The following is a 23,272-nucleotide window of genomic DNA, read 5'->3' as shown; positions in this document are numbered from 1 at the left end:
CAATAAATGTTTTCAAAACAGTTTCAAAAGCTTCTTTGATTCTTTGTATTGCATGATGTTGAGTTTTCTTACGTTGTATGTGTCTGTTTATTAGCCTAGGAGGAGATGTAGAAGCCTATAGATTTTATAGAAGCCCTAAAATATAGTTTGAAGCTTATTGCCGAATTTCCTAACTCACTGACTAGACGTACGCTCTCGAACCCGGACGTACGGTCAGGAAACCAGGTATCTGTCCTTAAGCCTCACTCTCGTGTATTTTCGAGTCTAGCAATCCTTTTAATGGATAAAACTTAGTATCTTACTCGTAAGGGTCCTCTAGAACTGTGCATGACGACATGTCGTATTTCGTTATAGCAGGATTTAGCTATGTCGGAGGATTCGAATGAGCGTACAAGCCTCGAGGTAAGAAAATACTTACGAATACTCTTTTAAAAACGTGGATATGTCAGTTGACTGACCACGAGTATGATATGAGCATGTCAACATTTTTGTAACTACTTGGTAATTGCTTTATTAACTCAATAACAAGATGCATTGTCTGATATGGTACACCAGTACGTGCGGTATAATGGCTATGAGCTTACTTTATAGACTTCATTTTATGGTCAAATGTGTGTGTTGTTATGTGGGCTTTGGATCTAATGGTTTCGTGACCAGGCACAGTCATTCCCAAATGACTCTGTTACTATAGGACAGACATCATTATTGGTGTGGACCACCTGAGGTTGGACTCGGTCATGCCACTAATGTTATGTACGATAGACCGTGCAATGGTTGTGGCACCGGCATTGCATTACAGGTCCCTCAGGACAGTGTTAACCCTGTTGAGAATGAGTAATATTTAGGGCAGACCATACATGAAAGTTATGACCTATAAACCATTAGTTTTTCCTGCATTAAAATACTTAGGCGATTGCCACATGGAGTACACCATCCTCTTTATTAACCAAACAATACTTTTATGGTGTATTAACGGAGACAATAGCTCTTTTCAAATGATTACTAAAACTGCACATTTATTTATGCTTAAATGGGCACAATCATACCTAATTGTGAGCTTTACTTACTAAGTTGTTAAACTTACGCTGTTATTACCCTTTTAGGAAGTTTGTCACTAGAACCCAGGAGTGGCACGGTTGCCACTACGGACCTTACTTTAGAATCTTCATATTGCTATCAGGTTTGTTTTACATTATTATTAGTTGCTCCATGTCTTTAATTTCGATGAATATACTTGTCCCATAATGATTTATAATTCTTCTCAGATTGTAATTCAACTTCCAATGTGCTTAGAGGGGCGATTCTTCATTTAGCCACAAGTTGGCTTAATTGAGGCAATTGCCAGTAACCCTGCCAAGTTAGCCAATGCTAATTTTGGGAGCGTTACAAATAAACCGTCAAGGGATTTGGAATAAACAACATTCTTAGAAGTCCATAAATTCTTTTCTAAGGGAAAGCTACTCTCAACACACTTGAATTGATGAGTAATGCTATAAGTCATTCTTTTATCACTTTCGTGTTCCTCTAAGGATGTTGATGTGACTCTTAAAATCATCATTGGGCTTGTAATTGATCATTATTGAATTTTAATTAAATTATGATTTTAAAAGTACATGTATAGTCATCAATATTTCGAAAACTATGCTTTACAACAAAATTGAAAATGAGTTTATGACTGGTTCTTTGATGTTGTTCATCGAAAGATGAATTATTGTGAAATTTAGTCCAGATTTCATTTTGATAAGTGATTGAGTTGAAAATTGAAATATATTAAGAAAAAATTATTTTGTATATTTGTCAACACAATGGATGCTAATTTTATTTTTTGTATATTAATCTTAAAATATTTCTTATTCAATTAAGCTTTGGCCCTCCAATCTTAATATATTTTTCATTTATGTTTTGTCCTTCCAATAAAAATTTATGATTCCCTCCCTCCTCTCAATAATCAAAGCTGTGCACTATTGCATCAAAAAGATTGCAAACAAAAGTGCAGTCGATCTACCAGAAATGATAGACACTCAAGTAAAAATTCTATTATTGTCCAGAACGATAAAATTACTCGTTTTTTGTTTTTCCACTAAGAAGTGGAGCAATAGAGTGAATAAATTAACAAAATTAAATTATTTAAAATCGAGTTAAGGAAAAATTAATGGGAAAGACCACTAGGGCTTCAAGGATCCACCTATCATTTTATTACATATTTTTAAATTAACTAAGTAGAGAATCAATTATTCTAATCGGAAATTAAGATAAATTAAGCATTCAATATATTTTCAATTCATAACAAACCAAATAAAATAAGCATATGATATGAACAAAAATCATAAGGAATAAAAGTAAACTTGTTAGATAGAAATTTTTCTCAAATGAAAAATCATCCCCAAAATTCAATAATTAATCTTTAAAGAATAGACAGTATATTCTCAGAAAAATAAGGGCTAAATCATATTTAGCTGCTAAGTTTTTATCCGATTTGAATTTAGTCATTGGGTTCTAATTTCAAGAATATGACTCTTACGATTTGTCCGGATTTTAAATAGGTACCTCTATCACTCTTTCATCTAAATAAATGGTTTGTCATATATCGTGTGTCTCAATTGACACACGAGTTCATACCAGCATCTAATATCAATGGCATATCATTAAGCGCTAAATCATCCATAAAAATATAAATATAAAAAAATTGAAGTCCTCACTCTAGAAAAACAATGTTCTTCTCATCCTCATATTCTAGATTAATTTGTAGTGTTAGAGGAAAAGCATTTAACTTTGAGGCTGAGATGGACTCTGGCGTGACAAGAAACTGATAGTGGGATCAATTTAAAATTTAGACAAAACTTAATGACCTTCTTAAAATTGAAAACTTAAAAATTAAATCCAAATCAAATAAAAAGTTAGGAACTAAATTAGAAACCACGAGAACAAAACTCATAGTCAAAGTACTAAAAATCAAAGTTCAACTAAAATGAACGAAATTGAAAAATAAAACCAAATCAGATATAGGGAGCAAACCCTAAAAAATTCCACTCTGACGGCTCCCCCTTTGCCTTCGGGCATCTCTGGCTTTTATAAAGCAAGAAAACCTGTTTTTTTTTTTTTTTTTTTTTTCTGCCCGCAGACCTCTGCCCCGGATTTGAAAATTTCTGGACCCCGGCCCACACTCTTTGTTGTTTTTTTTATTTTTTTTTTTGTTTAAGAATCAAGAGAATGTTTCTACAAAAGAATGGGCCCATTCTCTTAAAATTTCTGGGCCCATTCTTTTGTAGAAACATTCTGTTGATTCTTTTAAAACCCGAAGGGCCCAAGCAATTGTGGCTTTTGTAGAAACATTCTTATTTTATGAAACCTCACTTTATACCTATGAAGTATTACGCGTTTTGAGAAAATCTTCCCAAAATTAAAAAACTCTTAATTTACACTCTTGAACTTTTAATTCAATCAATTTACCTTATCCGTTAGTTTTAACTGTTAACTTCTAACGGAAATGCATAAAAAGACCAAATTACCCTTCAATTTTTTTTTTTTTTTTAAGGAAAAATTACTTTTTACCCCCCACCCTCCAAAGTTTGGGGCAATTTGCAATTCAACCTCCAAAGTTTCAATTTTGGCAATCCACCCCCCCAAAGTTCCAAATTTTTGCAATTCGACCAATATTATCCAAAAATTTCTATATTGCCCCTAATTTTTATTTTTTATATATAAAAAAAATAAAAAAAATTGGGGGGGGGGGGTGCAAAAATGCCAGATGGCCCCCAATTATTTTTTATTTTTTCATTTTATATATATAAAAAAAAATTATGGGCAATATGAGAAGTTTTATATACAATTGGTCAAATTGTAAAAATTTGAAACTTTAAGGGAGGGGGGGGGGGGGGGGGATGGATTGCCAAAATTAAAACTTTGGAGGTTGAATTGCAAATCTCCCCAAACTTCGGGGGGGTAAAATATAATTTTTCCTTGTTTTTAATTTTTATTTTGAAGTTAAGGATAAATTTGGAATTTTATAAAAAATTTAGGAGTATAAACGTCAATATATCACTTTTAACTAAAATCATAAGGAGGGGTAAATTGACTAAAATTAAAAGTTTAAGGGTGCAAATTGATAGTTTTTAAATTTTGAAAAATTTTCTCAAAACGCGCGGTAGTTCGGAGGATTGAAATTTCCCCTTTCTTTTTTCTTGGTTTTGTCTCTTGTGATCCCTCTCTTTGAATTGGTTCCACGGTTGAAATGGTCAAAGTATTTTCCCACTTCCTTTTTGTTATAGAAATAAGATTCAGGCATCATACACTCTACACAGAGAGTCTTCAAAGACAACGAAAAATTTAGTCATATTACTATAAATTTTTTCACAAATAAATTTGTTATAAGACTGAAGTACTCGATCTACATGAAATAGTAGACACTCAAGTATAAATTTTATTATTGTCCAAAAACAATAAAATGGCTTGACTGTTGTTCTTTCACTAAAAAGTGGAGCAGTAGAGTGAATAAATTAACAAAACTAAATTATTTTCAAATAGATAAACATATCTTCAAGCATGCACCAAAGTGCAAATATTTTCTAAGGTGTGCCAAATTTAGCATATCAAAGAGGGCTAATCAAATTTTGGATTTTATATAGAAAACCAACAACCCTAGAGCCACTTATATCGGTCGAACAACATTGTAGAAGTCACAGAAAATCATATACAAGCTCTGCTGAAGTTTATTTTATATATATATATGCATGAAGTCTTATAGAAGGAAGAATTGGAGTGGGGAAATTTGTTCAAAACTTGGCTTCATTCTATTGATCTAATTAATATGTGTGATTATTCTAGAGATCAATTCCATACACAGACATCCCTTCATAGATTGTTTGTCCAGTTATGTAAGAGGCTGCAGGTAGACAGAGAAACGCTACCATGGATGATATCTCCTCTGGCTGCGCATATCGTCCAAGAGGCATGCGTGAATTTGTAATTTCCAAGAGTTTGCCTTTGAGTGCCTATAGTAGTAATAGGAAGTAACGCAAGGATTTGAAAGGAGAACAAAAAAAACATACAGAACCAAAACAAAAATGACTACGTTAATTGACCAAACAAGACCAACACAGAGGAAACAAGATCTTACGATATTCGAGCAACTAAACTTTGGGATAATGAATTGCTGTTGGTCTAGGCATTATCCCAAAGTTTCATTTCTTATAAAATCTGATCTTTAGCCGACATGGTGGGATAATGAAATTCTCAATCTCTCAATTATATAATTGACGTGCATGCTAGCTGACATAACTTTGCCTTTTAAGTTGCTGACAACCCAAAAGTTTCAATGCACGAAAATAGCATGCAAATGGAAAGCTCTCTATTTTGTTTGGTGGGAAATTTATTCAAGAAACATAGAATCTCATTGAATGTTTGTCGCCTTCCATACTTTTTTCATAGACAAAAACAACGTTCATTGGTCACGGAGGAAGCTTCCTAAAATAGAAAACTAGCATGGCAGAAAAACAAATCTGCCATCTGAAACGACGGAGATGAAAACATTGAACATGTTAAATATATTGTGAATATGTTGGAAGCGGAAGAGAAGGAGGGAAAAGAAAGAGAGCGGAAGCTAACAGTGGACTACATTGTATTGATTAGTGTTCTATATGAATGAATATAAAGGTCTTTATTTATAGAGATGCTATTAGTGATAAACAAGTAACCCTAAACTAATTAAGGTAGGGAATAAACCCTAATAGGAAAGACAATAAATCCTAGACTAATATATAAAATATTCTAACACGCCCCTCAAACTCAATGTATAAAATTGAGCTTGGAAATATAAAGGAAAAGATTTTTTTTTCTTTATTTTTTGGTCGCCGGAGCGTGGCCGGAGTTTGGCTGTCGGAGGTGGTGGCATGGACGGCGGCAGTACCTGGTTCTAACCCGTTGGATCGGGTTGAAAAGCTTGGATCCGGGTGATTTCACAAAAATACTCTAATATCCCCCTCAAACTCAAGGTTTGGAAAAAAGAAGGGAATTTTTTTTTTTTTTTAGGTCCGTCGAAAAAGTTGCCGGTGGTGGCTGGAGTTGGGCGGCTGGAGGTGGTAAATGGAAGGCGGCAGCAGCAACTGGTGGCTGCTGGATCCAAAATGTTGGGCTTGAGATTTGAATCCATTGGGATGGATTGGACCCAATACTTTGGGCTTGAGACTTGAGTTTATTAGGCCGGTTACATGGGCCAAACTTGGCCAAAACCCATAAACCACTAAAATGGTTGACCCGAAATTATATGAACCGAGTCTAACCCAATGAATCAGGTTGACAAATTTAGAGCGGTTTAGAGAGTTTGATCCGGTTTAGGAACCCGTATTGGACCGGTTGAGGCGTTTGATCTATTGCTAGGAGTGGAGGGTGTAGCTCCGGCAGTGGTGTAGGTGGCGCGTGGAGGATATGGCAGTCTCTGTTGGTGGAGCGTGGAGGCGTGTGCAATGCCGGAATGGGCTAAGATTGCACAGATCCACCGATCTGGGGCCGAGACACCACTTTTAGTTGTTATTTGGCCGAGAGGGGTCACGGTGGCTGGGCAATTGGCTTGGGCATAAACTACCGAAGGAGATATTGAGCGGAAAACCGCTTGACGGCGCGCAGACGACCAAACTTGAGAGGTCACCAGAGGGCGCGCCGGATTATGAGCGGAGCAAAAAACCGCTCGGCTGTGCACAGACAACCGGAGTTGGGAGGTCTCCGGAGGGAGCACCATTGTGAGCGTAAAACCGCTTGGCGGTGCGCCGACGACCTGATTTGGGAGGTCACCGGAGGGAGCGCTAAAAAACATTAAAGACGTTTATTGGAGGCCACAAGAAAGTGGCTCTGATACCATGTTAAATATATGTGAATATATTGGAAGCGGAAGAAAAAGGAGAGAGAGAAGAAAGATAGCGAAAGCTAACAATGGACTATATTGCATTAATTAATGTTCTATATGAATGAATACAGAGGCCTCTATTTATGAAGAGGCTATGCGTGATAGACAAGTAACCCTAAACTAATTAAGGTAGGCAATAAACCCTAATAGGAAAGACAATAAACCCTAAAATAATATATAAAATATTATAACAGAACAAATGGGCATAGGTGCATTATTAATACCCATCTTTTACTTACAGCATATAGTACACATATTCGCTTAAAATTATTAGTCCCTTTGCAATGTCATCGGAACTAAAATTGCATCAATATTTTTCAAACTACCAAAAATTTGTAATATATCATAAATCACAAAATTATCCTTAAAAAATAGAAAATGAAGGTTTAAAAAGAAGGTAGCCACCCTCAAATGGCTATGGGGTGGCTAAAACCACACCCAAATGGCCAGAGGGTGGTTCTTCACCCATATTTAGGGGTGATAGAACCACCTCAAAGTCATGGGTTAGAAAATTTATGTTTATGTTTCACTAAAAATGTTTACGTACTAAACTTCATGATATTTAAAATTAGTAAATGTCAAGTTTCATAAAACAAGTAATATAATTCTTTATATGTCCACAAGTTTATTAATGCCGTAATTCTTTACTCAAAGACCCTGCCATTACCATATAAATTTATTTGTAGATTATGGGAAAGCTAATTATAGTATTTGACCTTTTCAAACAAAAAAATGTTCAAAGCTTAGAATCCAATGTTGGTGCTGCATCATCGCCAACGTTGAATATTCTAATTTTTGTGGCGTAATAGATTCTCAATTGTGTTAATAATTGATGAGCACCTGAAGATCAATTGTCTACCAAATTTTTTTTTGAATTGTTGTACTTGTGCTTACTTTTCTCGTTTCTACGACAACTACACAAAGAGCATTTTTAGCATAAATATTGTAAAATTTAGTCTTTGCAACAAAATTGAAAATTAGTTTGACTGATTCTTTGATATTGTACTTCAAATAAGAAATTGTAATATTAATTCAATCATAGATAATTTTTGGAATCTAAACAATGTCAGGTTCCATTTTAATAGGTGATAGCATTGAATATTAAAAATATATTAAGAAACAATTATTTTGTGTGTTTTTTTTAAAAAAATATTTTGCTAACCCTAAATGAATACTAATTTTATTTTTTTATATTTCAATTTAGGGTGTGTTTAGGATTGTGATTTCATAGGCAAAAAGTGAGATTTTAAACAAAATAGTAAAAAATGGATTGATTGGGGTTGCGTTCTTAAAAAATTGCGATTTGAAAACGTAAAAAATCTGCATTTTCAAAAGGCACTCAAGGGGCGCTTTTTTTAAAACGCATAATTTTAAAGGCTAACTGTAACTTTAAATGTCAAATTGTGATTTTACTAAACACTTCAATGTATTTTTAAAAATCACGTTATCATATTTTTCAAATCATTATTTTTAAATCACACTTTTTAAAATCTCAACGCCAAACGAATCTTTAATCTTCATCTTAATATATTTCTCATTCAAGCTTCATTATCCAATTTTACGTACTCTCAATATTCAAACTTGCGCACTTAGCTTGGCGGTTTCCCGAGTGTTGTTATTGCACCGCTTAAAAAAACTAAAAATCAATGGATAATGTCCCACGAAACATGTGGTCGATGGAGACTTGGGATTCTCTATAAGATTTTTGTTGTTCAGCGACTTCGTTGGATTTTGGTTTTTCTTACAAAATTGCATTGTAATTTCTAGAAAGGTAATTGATTCTATTATGTCCATTGTCGTTAGTGTAGATTTCAACTTTTGGGTATAAACAATTGGGAAGATATTGTTACGTATTTTATTATGGTAGATTTCTTCATAGTTGTTTAGAAAATTTTCAACTCCAAATAAATCTTGATTCTTTTCTACTCGATTCATTTTCTTTATGATTGGATTGTGTTCTTAGCCCGATAATTTTGTTCAGAATAATTTTTTTAGGAATGGTTGAAATTGTTTGTTTGGAATTTTTTTTTTTTAATGCACAGAGACAGCTGAGGTGTGACCAAGAATATAATAAATAGGAGGAACAAATTTATTTCAGTTTGCACCAAATCTAGAATACTAGTCATATGACTCACATCGGTGGAAACAACAATATAAAAGTCAGATAAAATCAGACACAAACTTTAAAAGGAAATTTTCAGCTTTCATTGCTTTTTCAATGGGTGGGGACCATTGCTTTTTCATTGTCCTATTGAGTGTGCTCTTTTACAAGTTCTACATGGAGAAGGAGTGTTTTACGGCTTTGTTGATATCCTGTACAAAGGTGGACTTGTATTTCTCACTTTAGCCGACTTAGGTTTCTATAAAAGAGAGAGCTTCTCTTTGGTTGAGGTGTGCAATCAAAGCTAGCCACCTATCACAATATAGAGCCGCACAAAGGCTATGTGATAGGAGAGGACGCCAACCGTTTTCTTTTTGATTTTGGAAGAGCCAAAATAAGAGAGAAAAAGAAAGGGTATTACTGTAAAGGGAGAAAAAAAATAGAAGAGATCAGTCACCATCGTATCTAATGCCACCTGACTAGGTGGAAAGCGTATAAAACAGTACAAGAAGGATAAATAATTTTTAGATCTTGAGTTTATCAAGGATCTGATAATTCTTTTTAAAACTATAGAGTCTATCTAAGGTTTCAAAGAAAAATATGAAGAATACCCCTCTGAGTAATTCTTATTTAGAGAAAACTGATCAAATAACATAAAATGTATTTTCAAGAGGCAATAATCATGTATTTATAGCCCCAAAACTCCTAATACTAATAAAGTATGGAAATAAGGATCCCAAAACCCCAATCATGGTAAAACAAGTAAACAAAGTCGGTTTTAAAAAAATAAAAGCGGAAAAATAAAATAGATTATCCCAAGTGCGCTCAATCTGCGCTCGATCGCAGGTATAGTGCGATTGATCGCACTTCCAAGGACTTGTGCACTCGTTCGTAGGCTCGGTTGCACTTCCAGGGACTTGTGCGCTCAATTACTGATGCAGGGGTAGATCGTTCGCAGTATCAGGGACAGCCATTTCCATATCAGGTGCAGTGCGCTTGATCGCAGTCAATGTGTGATCGATCGCAATTTCAGGAACTACTTCAGTTACCACGTGAGTCTGGGATCGTGTCACCATCTTTCGAGGCGTCTTCACACAATCATCCATTCGGGTCTTCCTCATATACTCCCAAGCATTGTAGTCTACATCAGTATCCCAGCAAAAGAATAAGAGTTTGTATTCTTGTCTTTTATATTCTCTTTGTAGAATAATCTTTATTGTGTGATAGTGAGATTTAGGTGTATTGAGGTTTTGGGTCTGAGTGATTTTCTATTTATACTATATTTTTGTACTCTAACGCCTCAGCCAATAGACGTACCTCAAATTGAGGGAACTACTTAAATCGTGGTGTTATTTTGTGTATGATTGTTCTCGCCTTATTTAACCGTAATTGTGGTCATGTTTTTGCACAACATTTAGTAATGGTTGAAATTGTTTATTTGTTTGGATTTTTTTTTTCTTCCTTTTTTTTAAAATGCACAAAAGACAGCTGGGGTGTGACCAAGAATATGATAAATAGGAGGAAACAAATTTATTTCAGCCCGTCGACATAAATCTATCTTCAAGCACCAAAGTACAAATATTTTCTACGGTATGCACTGAATGAACAACATTGTAGAACAACCCTAGAACCACTCATATCGATCGGAGGAACAACAATATTGTCCAACTCAAATAAAATCAGACAAGCTCTGCTAAAGCCATCCATGAAGTTTACTATGAGATACCAATACATCCATGAAGTTTTAAAACAAACATAAAAAAAAATAAATAAATAAAAAAGACATTATCATATCTGATCATCTGTCATTGTTCTAGGGGCCGGGATTGAATCCATACACCGTCATTCCTCCATCAACATAGATAATCTGTCCAGTAATGTAAGAAGCCGCAGGTAGGCAGAGATATGCTACCAAAGATGATATCTCTTCCGACTCCCCTGGTCGTCCAAAAGGTGTTCGCAAATTTATAGTTTCCATGGCTTTGCTTTTGACTAACTGTAATATTAATAGTAATAGGAAGTAAGCACAAGGATTACACAAACACAACCAAAACAAAAAAGACTTCATCCCCTGACCATATATGTACCATAACCAGAAACAAAGAAATAAAAAATAAAAAAATTTCAACCATGTTGTCTTCTATTTTCAACCATTTAACCATTCAATTAAGTCTCTATTTTCAACCATTCAGTTAAGTCTCTATTTTCAACCATGTTGTCTTCTAAATCACCTATGCTCTAAGCAAATATTTTTTGCATGCAGAATTTTTTTTTTCCTCTCCCTAAACAAATAGGGAAAATGTTACAAGGGATATTCAAAAAACCGAATTAAAAGGGTATGATTTAACAACAACAAACCCAAAACGAAAAATAGAGTGCAAAAAATAAAGAAATGGGGCAAACATATTTAATATGATGATTATGCCAACATTTAAGACAAATTAATGCACTTACTTCCTCCGTTAAAGGAGTTCTTATCACCCCAGGTGCGACGCAGTTGGTCCTGATATTGTCTCGTGCCCACTCACATGCCAAGCTTCTAGTAAGTTGGTTTACTGCTCCTGCATGTGTATATATATATATATATATATATATATATATATATATAACATGCAATTCAATTATTCAAGCCAATGTAAATTTTTATAATATCCATAACCTGTTAATTATGAAAATAAAATTGCATAAGTATATATATTACATACCTTTACTTGCTCCATAAATGGATGTGCTACCTATTCCCAACATTCCACTAATGGAAGAAAGGAGAACAATACTTCCTCCTCCTGATTCTTTCATAAGAGGATAAGCGAGTTGGCTCATATGGTAAGTGGATTCAACGTTGGTTGTCATGATGAATGCGAAATCTTGAGCCGTCACCTCTGGGGTTGGTTTAGCAAGCATGGTCCCCACGTTATTTATCTAAAACCAGTCATTGGTCAATTCTTTTTAAATATATGTATGCCTCGCTCTATTAAAACCACTCTTATTGTTATAATATTTTTAGTGAATATGCATTATTATAAACAATAATCAAAATGATGGTAAATGCATGTAATACATGCATGAGCTAATTTTTAGTCAATATCCTAAAAGACGTTTATATATTTTGCAATTTCAAACAACAACAAATTTTAGTCATATATATATATATAAAGCATATTTATTTGAAGGTTCTTGTGAATATCCTCACTCAGTTATTTCTCTAATTTGAAAGTTATAAAGTAAGGAAATGAATAGAAATCAAAGTACGATTAATGCTCCATTTGTTTCGAAGTAAAATATTCTTTGAAAAATATTTTTTTTTTATTTTTTATATTTTTTACTAGTTGGTACTATTAGTTCTATTCCCTTTTAATTTTTCAAAATGTGATGTGACTTTTAAAATTACTATTGGACTATCAAATTCAATGGTAATAATTTTAAAAAAAATACATCATCTTTAAGGATAAAAGAAAGATAGAACTCCTAGGTATAGCATGACTTTTTTCTTAATGAATACCACAAAAAACCAAAGGCTTACAAGTATATTGAGTTTGCCATGAAATTGACGAGAAACGGTGTTCATAAGTTCCTCTCGTTGGGGACGAGACACAAGGTCATAGACTGAACCAGTGACTCGAAAGCCCTTCGCCTCCCACTCAAGCAAGCACTTATTCAAATCACCTTGATTGCGAGAGCATGTGTGCACCGTCGCCCCAAACCCTGCCAATTCCTCCACAATAGCATACCTATATATATACAAAAACAGCCCTCGGTTTGTCTCAAAACTGAAGCTGAAGCCATAAAAACAGCAAAGTTCTTTTTGTGAAGCTGAAAATAAAAGCTAGGAAAAGAGAGAGCATGCAAAGAGAAACGAACCCGATTCCTTTGGTTCCACCAGTAACAAGAGCCGTGGTTCCCTCAAGAGACCATCTGCCATCTTTGCCACGACTATATGCCTGAGCCATATCGCTACAATGACCTGTAAGAATTTTGGAGAAGATTATCATATAAACATCAAAATAAAATCACTAACTCTGGCCATTATTGCTTAAATACTTGGATTGAATAATTCAAAAATTCAGAATTGAACGTTTCTTGAATTTGCAATCTTAAAACCTTCTATTTGCAATTCCAGAATCAATCCTATAACCCTCACAATATGTTGGAGAGTGATAGATAAGAGTTTTTGGCCTATCTGTTTCTCATGTTCATCTTGTAACTGATGGATATCGCAGACTTATTTATAGATAGACCATGACCCTATCCAATTTATCTAATGTTGCTTCCTTCCATCAAGGGATACATCATTTGGTGAAATGATATAACCTTTCACCTTAAGTAGTTATCTATGCATTTAATTATCCAAAAAGTTTTGGTTTAATAAAAACTCTCTTAATATAAAATAATATATAACATATATGACATGTGAGCCACTTTAAATCTCCAACTACCAGTATTTTGCAGTTGTCACATATGTTTGTTGTTAAAATGAATGAAAATGCTACATGAGACCCATGCGTACAAATGTCTTATTTGGAAAAAGTACACGTGTTCTCTTAAAATTAAAAGTAAATTTGCAATGTCATCCAAACTAAATATTGCATCAATATTTCTTAAACTACCAAAAATTTGTAATATATCCCAAATCACAAAAATACCCTTAAGAAATAGAAAATGAAGGTTCAAAGAGAAGTTGGTCACCCTCAAATGGCTATGGGGTGGCTGAAACCACACTCAAATGGCCAGAGGGTGGTTCAGCCACCCTTTCGCCCATATCTAGGGGTTACAGAACCACCCCAAAGTCATGGGTTAGAATAATTATGTTTATGTTTCACCCATAGGCCATTAGGTTAGAAAGTTTATGTTTCACTCATAGGTGTTTGGTTGAATGAGATTTATGGTACATAATAATATTTGTACGTATTTCATGATATTTAAAATTAGTGAATATCAAGTTTCATAAAACAATGAATATAATTCTTTATATGTCCACAAGATTATTAATGCCATAATTCTTTACTCAAAGACCCTACCATTATCATATAAATTTATTTGTAAATGATGAGAAAGCTAATTAAAGTAGTTGGCCTTTTCAAACGAATTCATAAGTCAATGCCGTTGCTGCATCATCGCCAACCTTGAATATTCCAATTTTTGTGGCGTAATAGATTCTCAATTGTGTTAATGGTTGGTAAGCACCTGAAGATCAATTGTCAAACAAATTGCTTTGTGAATTGTTGCAATTGTGCTTATTCTTCCCGCTTCTATGGCAACTACTAAGAGCATTTTTAGCATGAATATTTTAAAAATTAGGCTTCGCAACAAAATTGAAGATAAGTTTTTGACTGATTCTTTGATGTTTTACATCAAAAAAGAAATTGTTCTGAAATTTAATATTAATTCAATCATAGATAATTTTTGGAATCTAAACAAGGTCGGGTTCCATTTTAATAGGTGATAGCATTGAATATTAAAATATATTAAGAAACAATTATTTTGTATATATATATATATATATATTGCTAACCCTAAATGAATACAAAATAGCGTTTTCAGAAAGTAGGCAAGGGGTGTTTTTTTTAAAACGCACAATTTTAAAGGTGTTGACGTGTGGGTGTGTCTTTCACCTATCAAGTAATCATGGGCCCCACAAGCTCTGTCCCATTCCTTTTGGTTTAGGTCTTCCGTAACCTACTTGGAGTAGGAGAAGAAATCCCCTTCTACAACTTGTATTGGGAGAGTAGTTAACTATCACTCATATTTATATATATATATATATATATATATGGAAAAATGCAGTTTACCCCCTTGAAGTTTTAGGGGTTTTTCAATTTTAACCCCAAAGTTCAAAAATCGGCAATCTACCCCCTGAAGTTTCAGGGGTTTTTTAATTTTAACCTTAAAGTTCAAAAATTGGCAATCTACCCCCTATGCAACGTGACATCTATTAGGTGCAGCCAAAGTCACACAAGCACATGAGTGAGCCACTAGTTAAAAGAAAAATAGGAAAATTGTTTCTTTGAAGAGTTGGGCGCCCAAGGAGTAGAGAATAAAGCTAGAAGCCCTTGTTCTTGAGGTGCAACATAAGAGAGGAAGAAACTGAGAGTTGTCTTCAAATTTGTGTAGTTGTACAAGGAAAAAACCCAGTGAAGAGAAGCCGATCAGCAAAGGAGGAAGAAGACTTTGAATTGCACACGCACAATTTGTCGGTGTGAGTTGCAATCTTTTTTATGTTCTCAAGTTCTCTTTTATATGTTATAGTTAGAGATCTGGGTGAAGGTGAGATTTTGGTGTATTAGGATTTTAGGTTCTAAGTGATTTTCTTTCTTCTATATTTTTGTACTTCATCTTTCATATTGAATTTCTTCGTAATCGCCTCAACTAGTGGACGTACATCACATTAAGGGAACCACTTAAATCTTGGTGTTATCTTGTGTGTGATTGTTCACGTCTTATTTAACCGTAATTGTGATTGTGTTTTTTGCATAACACTTGGTATCAGAGCTCAGGTTCGAAAATCAACTTGTTGGCAAATATGGCGAGTACCAAGTTTGAAGTGGAGAAGTTTAATGGGAAGAATAATTTCTCTATCTGGCAGAGAAGGATAAAAGATTTGCTAATTCAGCAAGGAGTCCACAAGACATTATTGGGAAAGGCAAAGAAACCTGAGAAGATAGAGTATGATGTTTGGGAAGAGGTGGATGTGAAGGCTACCAGTGTGATCCGTCTTAATTTGCCAAATGAAGTCATTCACAATGTGATTGATGAAGAAAAGACATAATCAATTTGACAAAAATTAGAGAGTCTGTATATGGCGAAGAATTTGACAAATAAGCTGTATATGAAGAAGCAGCTAAATGGTTTACAGATGGAGGAAAATATAGATTTGATGGAGCACCTCAACGAGTTCAACATGTTGAATACACAGTTGTTGAATTTTGTAGTGAAGATTGAAAAAAAAGATAAAGCGATACTTCTATTGGCATCACTTCCCCCTTCTTATGATCACTTAGTTACAACATTGTTATATGGGAAAGAGACTCTGGCATTTGAAGAGGTGACAGGATCTCTCTTGTCACATAAGACGTAGAGAAAACCTATCAATGATCAGGCTAATGGGCTTGTGGCACGGTTTGAGCCAAAGCACGGAAGAGATAAGTTTAAGGGGAAGAATGGTGGAAGTAAGCAGTCTCGGTCTATGTCACGATTAGCACAGGGTGGAGAATCTTGGTCAAATGCAAAAGTTGTGGAGTGCTATTATTGTCATAAGAAAGGGTACTACATAAAATTTTGCAGGCTGATGAAACAAGACCTGGAAGATAAGAAGAATCATAAAGGTTCCGCAGATTCAGTTAGTGTGGCTGATGGTGAGTATGATGACAACGAGGTTAGCGCAGATGTTCTTTCAGTTTCCTCAGGTAAAAATTCTCTCATAGACTGTTGGGTTTTGGATTCTGGTTATTCATATCATATTTGTCCGAATAGGATGTGGTTCGACACATTTAAATCCTGTAACGAGGGTACAGTGCTAAAGGCCATTGGACTAGGTACCATAAAAGTCAAGATGTTTGATGGGATTGTTAGGATACTCACTAATGTTAAATATGTTCTCGATCTTAAGAAAATTTGGTTATTCAACCAAATATGGAATTATGAAAGGTGCTATGGTGATAATGAAGGGCAAGAAAATTGGCAATTTGTATAAGTTACTCAGGGACACAATTACAGGTGGAGCGGCAATGTCCACCTCGCTAGAACCAAATAATTATAACATAGTATTGTGGCATATGCGGCTTGGTCATTTAGGCGAGCGTACATAGTATGTTTGAGCTTCACAAGAGGAATTTGATGAAAGGTGTGAAGTCATGTAAATTGGGTTTCTGCAAGTACTGTCTGTATGGGAAGCAACGAAAAGTCAGCTTAAAGGTGGCGTCTCATACAAGCAAAGGTGTTCTCGATTATGTTCACTCAGATGTTTGGGGACTAGTGGCGGTGCCATCAAACGGAGCTGCACATTATTTTGTCAATTTTATCGATGATTTTTCAAGAAAGGTTTGGGTGTATTTTATAAAGCACAAGTTAGACGTTTTCACCATCTTCAAGCAGTGTAAGGCGCATGTGAAAAATCAGACTAAAAGAAAAGTGAAGTATCTGAGCATTACTCGTCACTTCACAGTGAGAGGGACTTTACAGCAGAACGGACTTGCCGAAAGCATGAACAGAACACCATTAGAAAAGGCGAGATGTATGAGGTTGAATGCAAGATTGCCAAAGAGTTTTTGGGCTGAGGCAATTAATTATGCATGTTTCATCACCAACCGATCTCCAGCCGCTAGGATTGACTTCAAGGTTCCAAAGGAAGTATGGTCAGGTAAACCGTTTGATTATTCTATGTTGAGAATATTTGGTTGTCCAACATATGTTCATGTGCAGAGTGGAGAACGATAGAAATTAGATTCCAATCAAGAAAATGTATTTGTCTTGGTTTGGAATTTAGTGTTGAAGGCTATAGGCTCTGGGATCCAGTCTCAAAGAAGAAGATTGTTAACAGAGACGTGGTGTTTGATGAGGCCTATATGTTAAGGAAGGGTGAGAATGAAGCATTGACTGAGAGCCAGAAAGGGAAACAAGTTGTGGAGGTCGAGCTTGATGAACAACGTTCACTCACGAACATATGTGATGACAAAGAACCGTCAAGAGATTCAGAGCATCGAGAAAAGCCTTATTCTTTAACAAGAGGCAGAAAGAAACGTGATCGAAAAGCACCGAAGAGGTATAGATTTGAGGATATGGTTTCCTTTGCTTTGACAGCTGGTAGTGGAGTCTTATCGTCTGTTTAGAATGGCATGCCGAGATAGGTGGAGTTACTATAGAAAGGTAAAGCTTGGGAATCAACAGAATTGCTCAAGAGAAAGAAGGTTAAAGGGTGCAGATGAGTCTACAAAAAAAAAGAGCCAACAGAGAAAGTTGTGTGGCCAAGAGGACTGGCAGAGAAGCATGGTAGTCTATCTAAACCAGGTCATATGCTCAAGTTCAAGATCTTGGACTTGAGTGTCACTTGTGGATTGTGATAGCCCTTAGAGGCTTGGGCGGAGGCATCAGAAGGAGATTCGTATTATTGTCACTTGATAGGTTTCAAATCAAGGTGGAGATTGTTGAAGTGTGGGTGTGTCTTTCACCTATCAAGTAATCATGGGCCCCACAAGCTTTGTCCCATTCCTTTTGGTTTAGGTCTTCCGTAACCTACTTGGAGTAGGAGAAGAAATCCCCTTCAACTTGTATTGGGAGAGTAGCCGACTATCACTTATATATATATATATATATGCAATGTGACATTCAACTTATTAGGTGTAGCCAAAGTCAAATAAGCACATGAGTGAGCCACTAGTTCAAAGAAAAATAGGAAAATTGTTTCTTTGAAGAGTTGGGCACCCAAATAGTAGAGAATAACGCTAGAAGCCCTTGTTCTTGAGGTGCAACACAAGAGAGGAAGAAACTGGGAGTTGTCTTCAGATTTGTGTCATTGTACAAGGAGAAAACCCAGTGAAGAGAAGCCGCTCAACGAAGGAGAAAGATGAAGACTTTGAATTGCACACGCACAGTTTGTCAGTGTGAGTTGCAATCTTTTTTCTGTTCTCAAGTTCTCTTTTATGTGTTATAGTTAGAGATCTGCTTGAGGGTGGGATTTTGGTATATTAAGGTTTTAGGTTCTGAGTGAGTTTCTCTTTACTATATTTTTGTACTTCATCTTTTATAGTAAATTTCTTCGTGATTGCCTCTGCCAGTGGACATACCTCACATTGAGGGAACCACTTAAATCTTGGTGTTATCTTGTGTGTGATTGTTCTCGCCTTATTTAACCGTAATTGTGATCGTGTTTTTTGCACAACAAAAGGCTAAATTGCAATTTTAAAGGTTAAATTGTGATTTTGCCAAGCACTTAACTGTGTTTTTAAAAAATCACTTTAGCACATTTTCAAATCGTTATTTTTAAATCACACTATTTAAAATCTCAAACCCAAACGAATCCTTAATCTTCATCTTAATATATTTCTCATTCAAGTTTTGATCCTCCATTTTAATAATATATTTTCATTTATGCTTTGAACTTGAAAAAAATTTAGTTCTCCATATTTGTTGAGGTGAGAAACACCAAGGAGCTGAGAGTGAAACAAGAGTAAATTAATATACATATTATGACATCAGTTCTTTTTTTTTTTTTTTTTTTTTTTTTTTTATGGCATGTCCGCACAAGAGGGGGAGAGAGATTCAAACTAGAGACTCCCGCTTTATGAGACGTTGTCCCGAGCTGATTGAGCTATCTCTTGAGGACAATTAAGACACCACTTCTAGTCCAAAAGCGTAAGTTAATGGGCTTGGATCCACTTATGTATATTAAGTACTATTGTTCTTTATATTTTCTTAATGCGAGACACAAACCTCACAAATGCATACACAACAATATTCAAACTTGCGCACTTAGCTTGGCGGTTTCTCGGGTGTTATTATTGCACCGCTTAAAAAAGAAAAAAAAAACAAAAAAAAAACAAAGATCCGTGGATAATGTCCCACGAAACATGTGGCCGATGGAGACTTTCGGATCTTCTCTAAGATTTTTGTAGCTCTGCGACGTCGTTGGATTTTGGTTTTCCTGAGAAAATTGCATTGTAATTTTCTAGAAAGGTAATTGATTATATTATGTCCGTTGTTGTTAGTGTAGATTTCAACTTTTGGGTATAAACAATTGAGTAGATATTGTAACGTATTTTATTATAGTGGATTTCTTCAAAATTGTCTCGAAAATTTTCAACTCCAAATAAATCTTGATTCTTTTCAACTTGATTGATTCTCTTTATGATTGGATTGTGAGCCTGATAATTTTGTTCAGAATAATTTTTTTGAAATGGTTGAAATGTTGTATTTATTCATTTTGGGTGGACTAACATAATCATTTGTTTTGTTTTTGGCCCATAATGGGATGAACCAATTTTATGGACACATGAGGAAGCCATTTACTCTTACCCTATATATAAGTGAAATTTGCCCATTAGGCTTCACTAAATCATTATGTGAAACTTAGGATTGAAAGTAATAGTCTCTCTGCATACACAAAACACAGTTTTATTCTACATGTTTGGGCATCTACATGAGATTCAAGAAGGTAGATATGGAAAGCTTGTCATGAGAATATTGAAGGTATGACATTGTTAAATTTATTTATACATGCTATGGAAAAAGAACAGATTTATTATTGATTTATTCTAACGGTTGAAATTGTTTGTTTGGTCCCAGTCATATCGGTGGAACAACAATGTAGAAGTCATTGCTAAAGCTTATTATTATGAGATATTGATACATGCATGATGTCTCAAAGAAACAGAAAAAAGACGACATAGAAGGAACAATATTTGGAGTTGAAAAATTTATTCAGAAGCTTGGTTTTATTATATCTGATCATCTGTCATTGTTCTAGGGGGTCGAATCCATATGTAGACATCCCTCCATCGACATAGATTGTCTGTCCAGTTATGTAAGAGGCTGCAGGTAGGCAAAGATACTCCACCAACGATGATACTTCCTCTAGCTCCCCAGGTCGTCCAAGAGGAGTCCTTGATTTTGAATCATCCAAGGTTTTGGATTGGAGTGCCTATAATAGTAAATAGGAGGTAAGTGCAAGGATTTTAAAGGAGAACAAGAAATACAAACACAACCAAAACAAAAAGACTACATCGATCCCCCCACTACTGCCATAAGCATTAAAAACAAGTGAGACCTAATCGATGTTATAGGAGAATTGATGGAGACAAGCTCATATATATACCATCTTCAATTATTAATTGTCCAAATAACTTTTACTCATAAAAAATGATAATTTAAACACAACCAAAATGCATTTACCTTTTCCATTAAAAGAGTTCTTATCATCGCTGGTACAACGCAGTTAGTCTAGATATGGTCTCGTGACCACTCATATGCCAAACTTCTAGTACCTTGGTTTATTGCTCTGCATATATAAAACAAACAATTCGCACATAAAATTTACAATCCATAACCTTAAATTATGAAAATAGAATTGCATAATCCAAGAACTGCTAATTCGTCCACAATAGCATACCTAATCACGACACATATATAGAGAATAACAAAAGTTAGCAGAACTTTCTATCACACATAATAAAGCAAGATACTTTACTAATAAACAGGAAACTATGATGAACAATGAAATTTACAACAGTGAAGTCGTGTGATACGCCCATATCACATCATCTCACTCAACCAAATCTTCAATAAGCAAACATCTATTCTTTTTTTTCTTTTCCAAATCAAAGTAGAAGCTAGTAAAAGAGAGAGCAGAGAGAAAGATCGAACCCAATTCCTTTGGTTCTACCCGTAGCAAGAGCAGTGGTTCCCTCAAGAGACCATTTGCCATCTTTGCCATGCGCACCATTATCTGCCTGATGAGCCATATCACTACAAATACAATGAACACCACCAATGCTACTAACTATCACTGAATTTTTTAGAACTTCAAAAAGATTTGTGATATGATGATAGCAGCTCGGTGGAGATATTTATAGTTCCGGAATCAACGAAGTTAATTCTTTAGTTAGCTACAGAGGCGGAACCAGGATTTTTGACTTGAGGGGACGAACTTAAATAAATACATTTTATATATGCAAGTGTGTTCCCTATATCTACATAGTGGGGTACTCAAAAGTTACAAAATATTTGACCAAATATATAAAAGAACAAACAAAAAAAAAAAAGAAAGGAAAATGCTTAAAAATCTTTTCTCCATTTTCTTTGACAATTAGTAGGAGGCAAACATGAAAAAGATACAGTCCAACATGGCAAGCCAATAAATACCCAAGTAATGTAAGGATCATCTTTTTATCCTCCTAAAGTTGATACGACTTTTAAAATTGCTATTAATTTTTAGATGAATCATACTTGAATTTTGATTCAATAGTGATTTTTATGCCCAATTTTTTGGATATCTTAAGGACCTATGAACTCATTTTGATACCATATATAGTTAATTGCAAATCAAGTAAACCACAACAACTGATTTTGCATTTTTTTAAAAAAAATAAAAATTAAAAATTTTGTGGGACTGGAACTATATCATTGGATTGGATCCCTCAAAAATCAGATGTGAGCTTGGTGTCATCTTGATTATGGTAGGTTCAGTTTTGAACAAAAAAAAAAAAAAAATCACCTAAAATGGCAAATCTAGTGTATTGGACCCAACAAAGAAATGCTATTTCTTGAGCGTAATGACTTGATGCCTTGACAAGTTGACATGATGCTATGCAGAGTGCAGAGCTCAAAGTCTCACAAAAAAAGTAGTTTCAAGTCTCAAATCAGGTCTGGAGTTTGGTCAAAAGCCAACGGGAAGAAACTAATTGGATGGGGGTATTTCCGGTTTTCTATGTTGCAAGAGGAGGGAAAATGTGAAAAGAAAAATTATGGGGGGGACAAATATAGCAATTTGGAGGGACAATTTTTAAAAAAATGACATATTCTAGGAAGAATTTCAAAACTTTGGGGGGTTGGGGGACCAATGGTATATGTGGGTCCACCCCTGGTTAGCTAGAACCCAAAAAAGAATAAATTTTATACGAACATAGGCCCCTAAAAAGTTTGCCAATTTTTATAAGGTCTGAAAATTTCATGTTTGATACAATCGTATCTCCCATTTTGAGACAATTGATTTCCTACTCGACAAATAAAATAATTTGACAGTCAAGGTCCTTCTAAGCAGATGGTGCTATATATGGTTGATCTTTCGTACATCCATGGTCAGTGGCTCCCACCTGTTTTTTCTATCACGTGTGACGTTAAATGTTAGAAGACGAGTTGAAGGAAAATTTTATTTCATCGATAAAGACGAAAAGTTGGACGCTTCTTTTCTTGACACTGTTCTTTCTTAAGAGACAATTCGCCGTCTCCAAGAGGTAACTCAATTGGATAGAACCATGCCTAATAAAGTAGAGGTCACTAGTTCGAATTTTCCTCATCTTCTTGTGCGAACATGTAAAAAAAAAAAAAAAAGAACAATTCACTAGAAAAAACGACAGATCTAGAAGAACAATATTTGGGTTACATCAAGTTGATCAATTTCGTCCATGCATCCAGGTAGCCGCCTTTGTCCTGTGTTGTCGTTCAACAAAAAGCTTTAATTGGAGTAAGCAACATTCATAGACGCCCTTGAATTCTTTTTCAAGGAAAAGTTGCTTTTAACGCCCTCGAGTTGACACCTCATTTGCATTTGTCCCAAACTACCA

General features: G+C 34.9%; 1 protein-coding gene across 1 annotated transcript; it reads right to left on the bottom strand.

The window, feature by feature from the left end:
• Positions 1–10,812: 10,812 nt before the first annotated feature.
• On the bottom strand, positions 10,813–12,949 carry LOC132163099 (tropinone reductase homolog At5g06060-like). Its single transcript, XM_088518822.1, has 5 exons — positions 12,861–12,949; positions 12,523–12,730; positions 11,705–11,921; positions 11,454–11,560; positions 10,813–10,995 (listed from the first exon to the last, which is right to left on the bottom strand). The coding sequence occupies exons 1-5, from the start codon at positions 12,947–12,949 to the stop codon at positions 10,813–10,815; spliced, it is 804 nt and encodes a 267-aa protein (XP_088374948.1).
• Between the last annotated feature and the right edge of the window lie 10,323 nt (positions 12,950–23,272).

This window comes from Corylus avellana, chromosome 8 (genome assembly GCF_965113065.1).
Source record: "Corylus avellana chromosome 8, dhCorAvel1.hap1.2, whole genome shotgun sequence".
Taxonomy (NCBI): Eukaryota; Viridiplantae; Streptophyta; class Magnoliopsida; order Fagales; family Betulaceae; genus Corylus; species Corylus avellana.
Note: the sequence above shows the minus strand (reverse complement) of the source record. Positions and strands in the feature narration are given on the sequence as shown.

What these genes read in the sequence shown, in the direction of transcription:
- LOC132163099 (XM_088518822.1), bottom strand. Translation starts at nt 12,949, where the DNA reads ATGGCTCAGGCATATAGTCGTGGCAAAGATGGCAGATGGTCTCTTGAG. An exon ending in ATGGCAAACTCAATATACTT is followed by an intron (nt 11,922 to 12,522) that starts GTAAGCCTTTGG and finishes GACTGGTTTTAG; the next exon opens with ATAAATAACGTGGGGACCAT. An exon ending in CATTTATGGAGCAAGTAAAG is followed by an intron (nt 11,561 to 11,704) that starts GTATGTAATATA and finishes ATACACATGCAG; the next exon opens with GAGCAGTAAACCAACTTACT.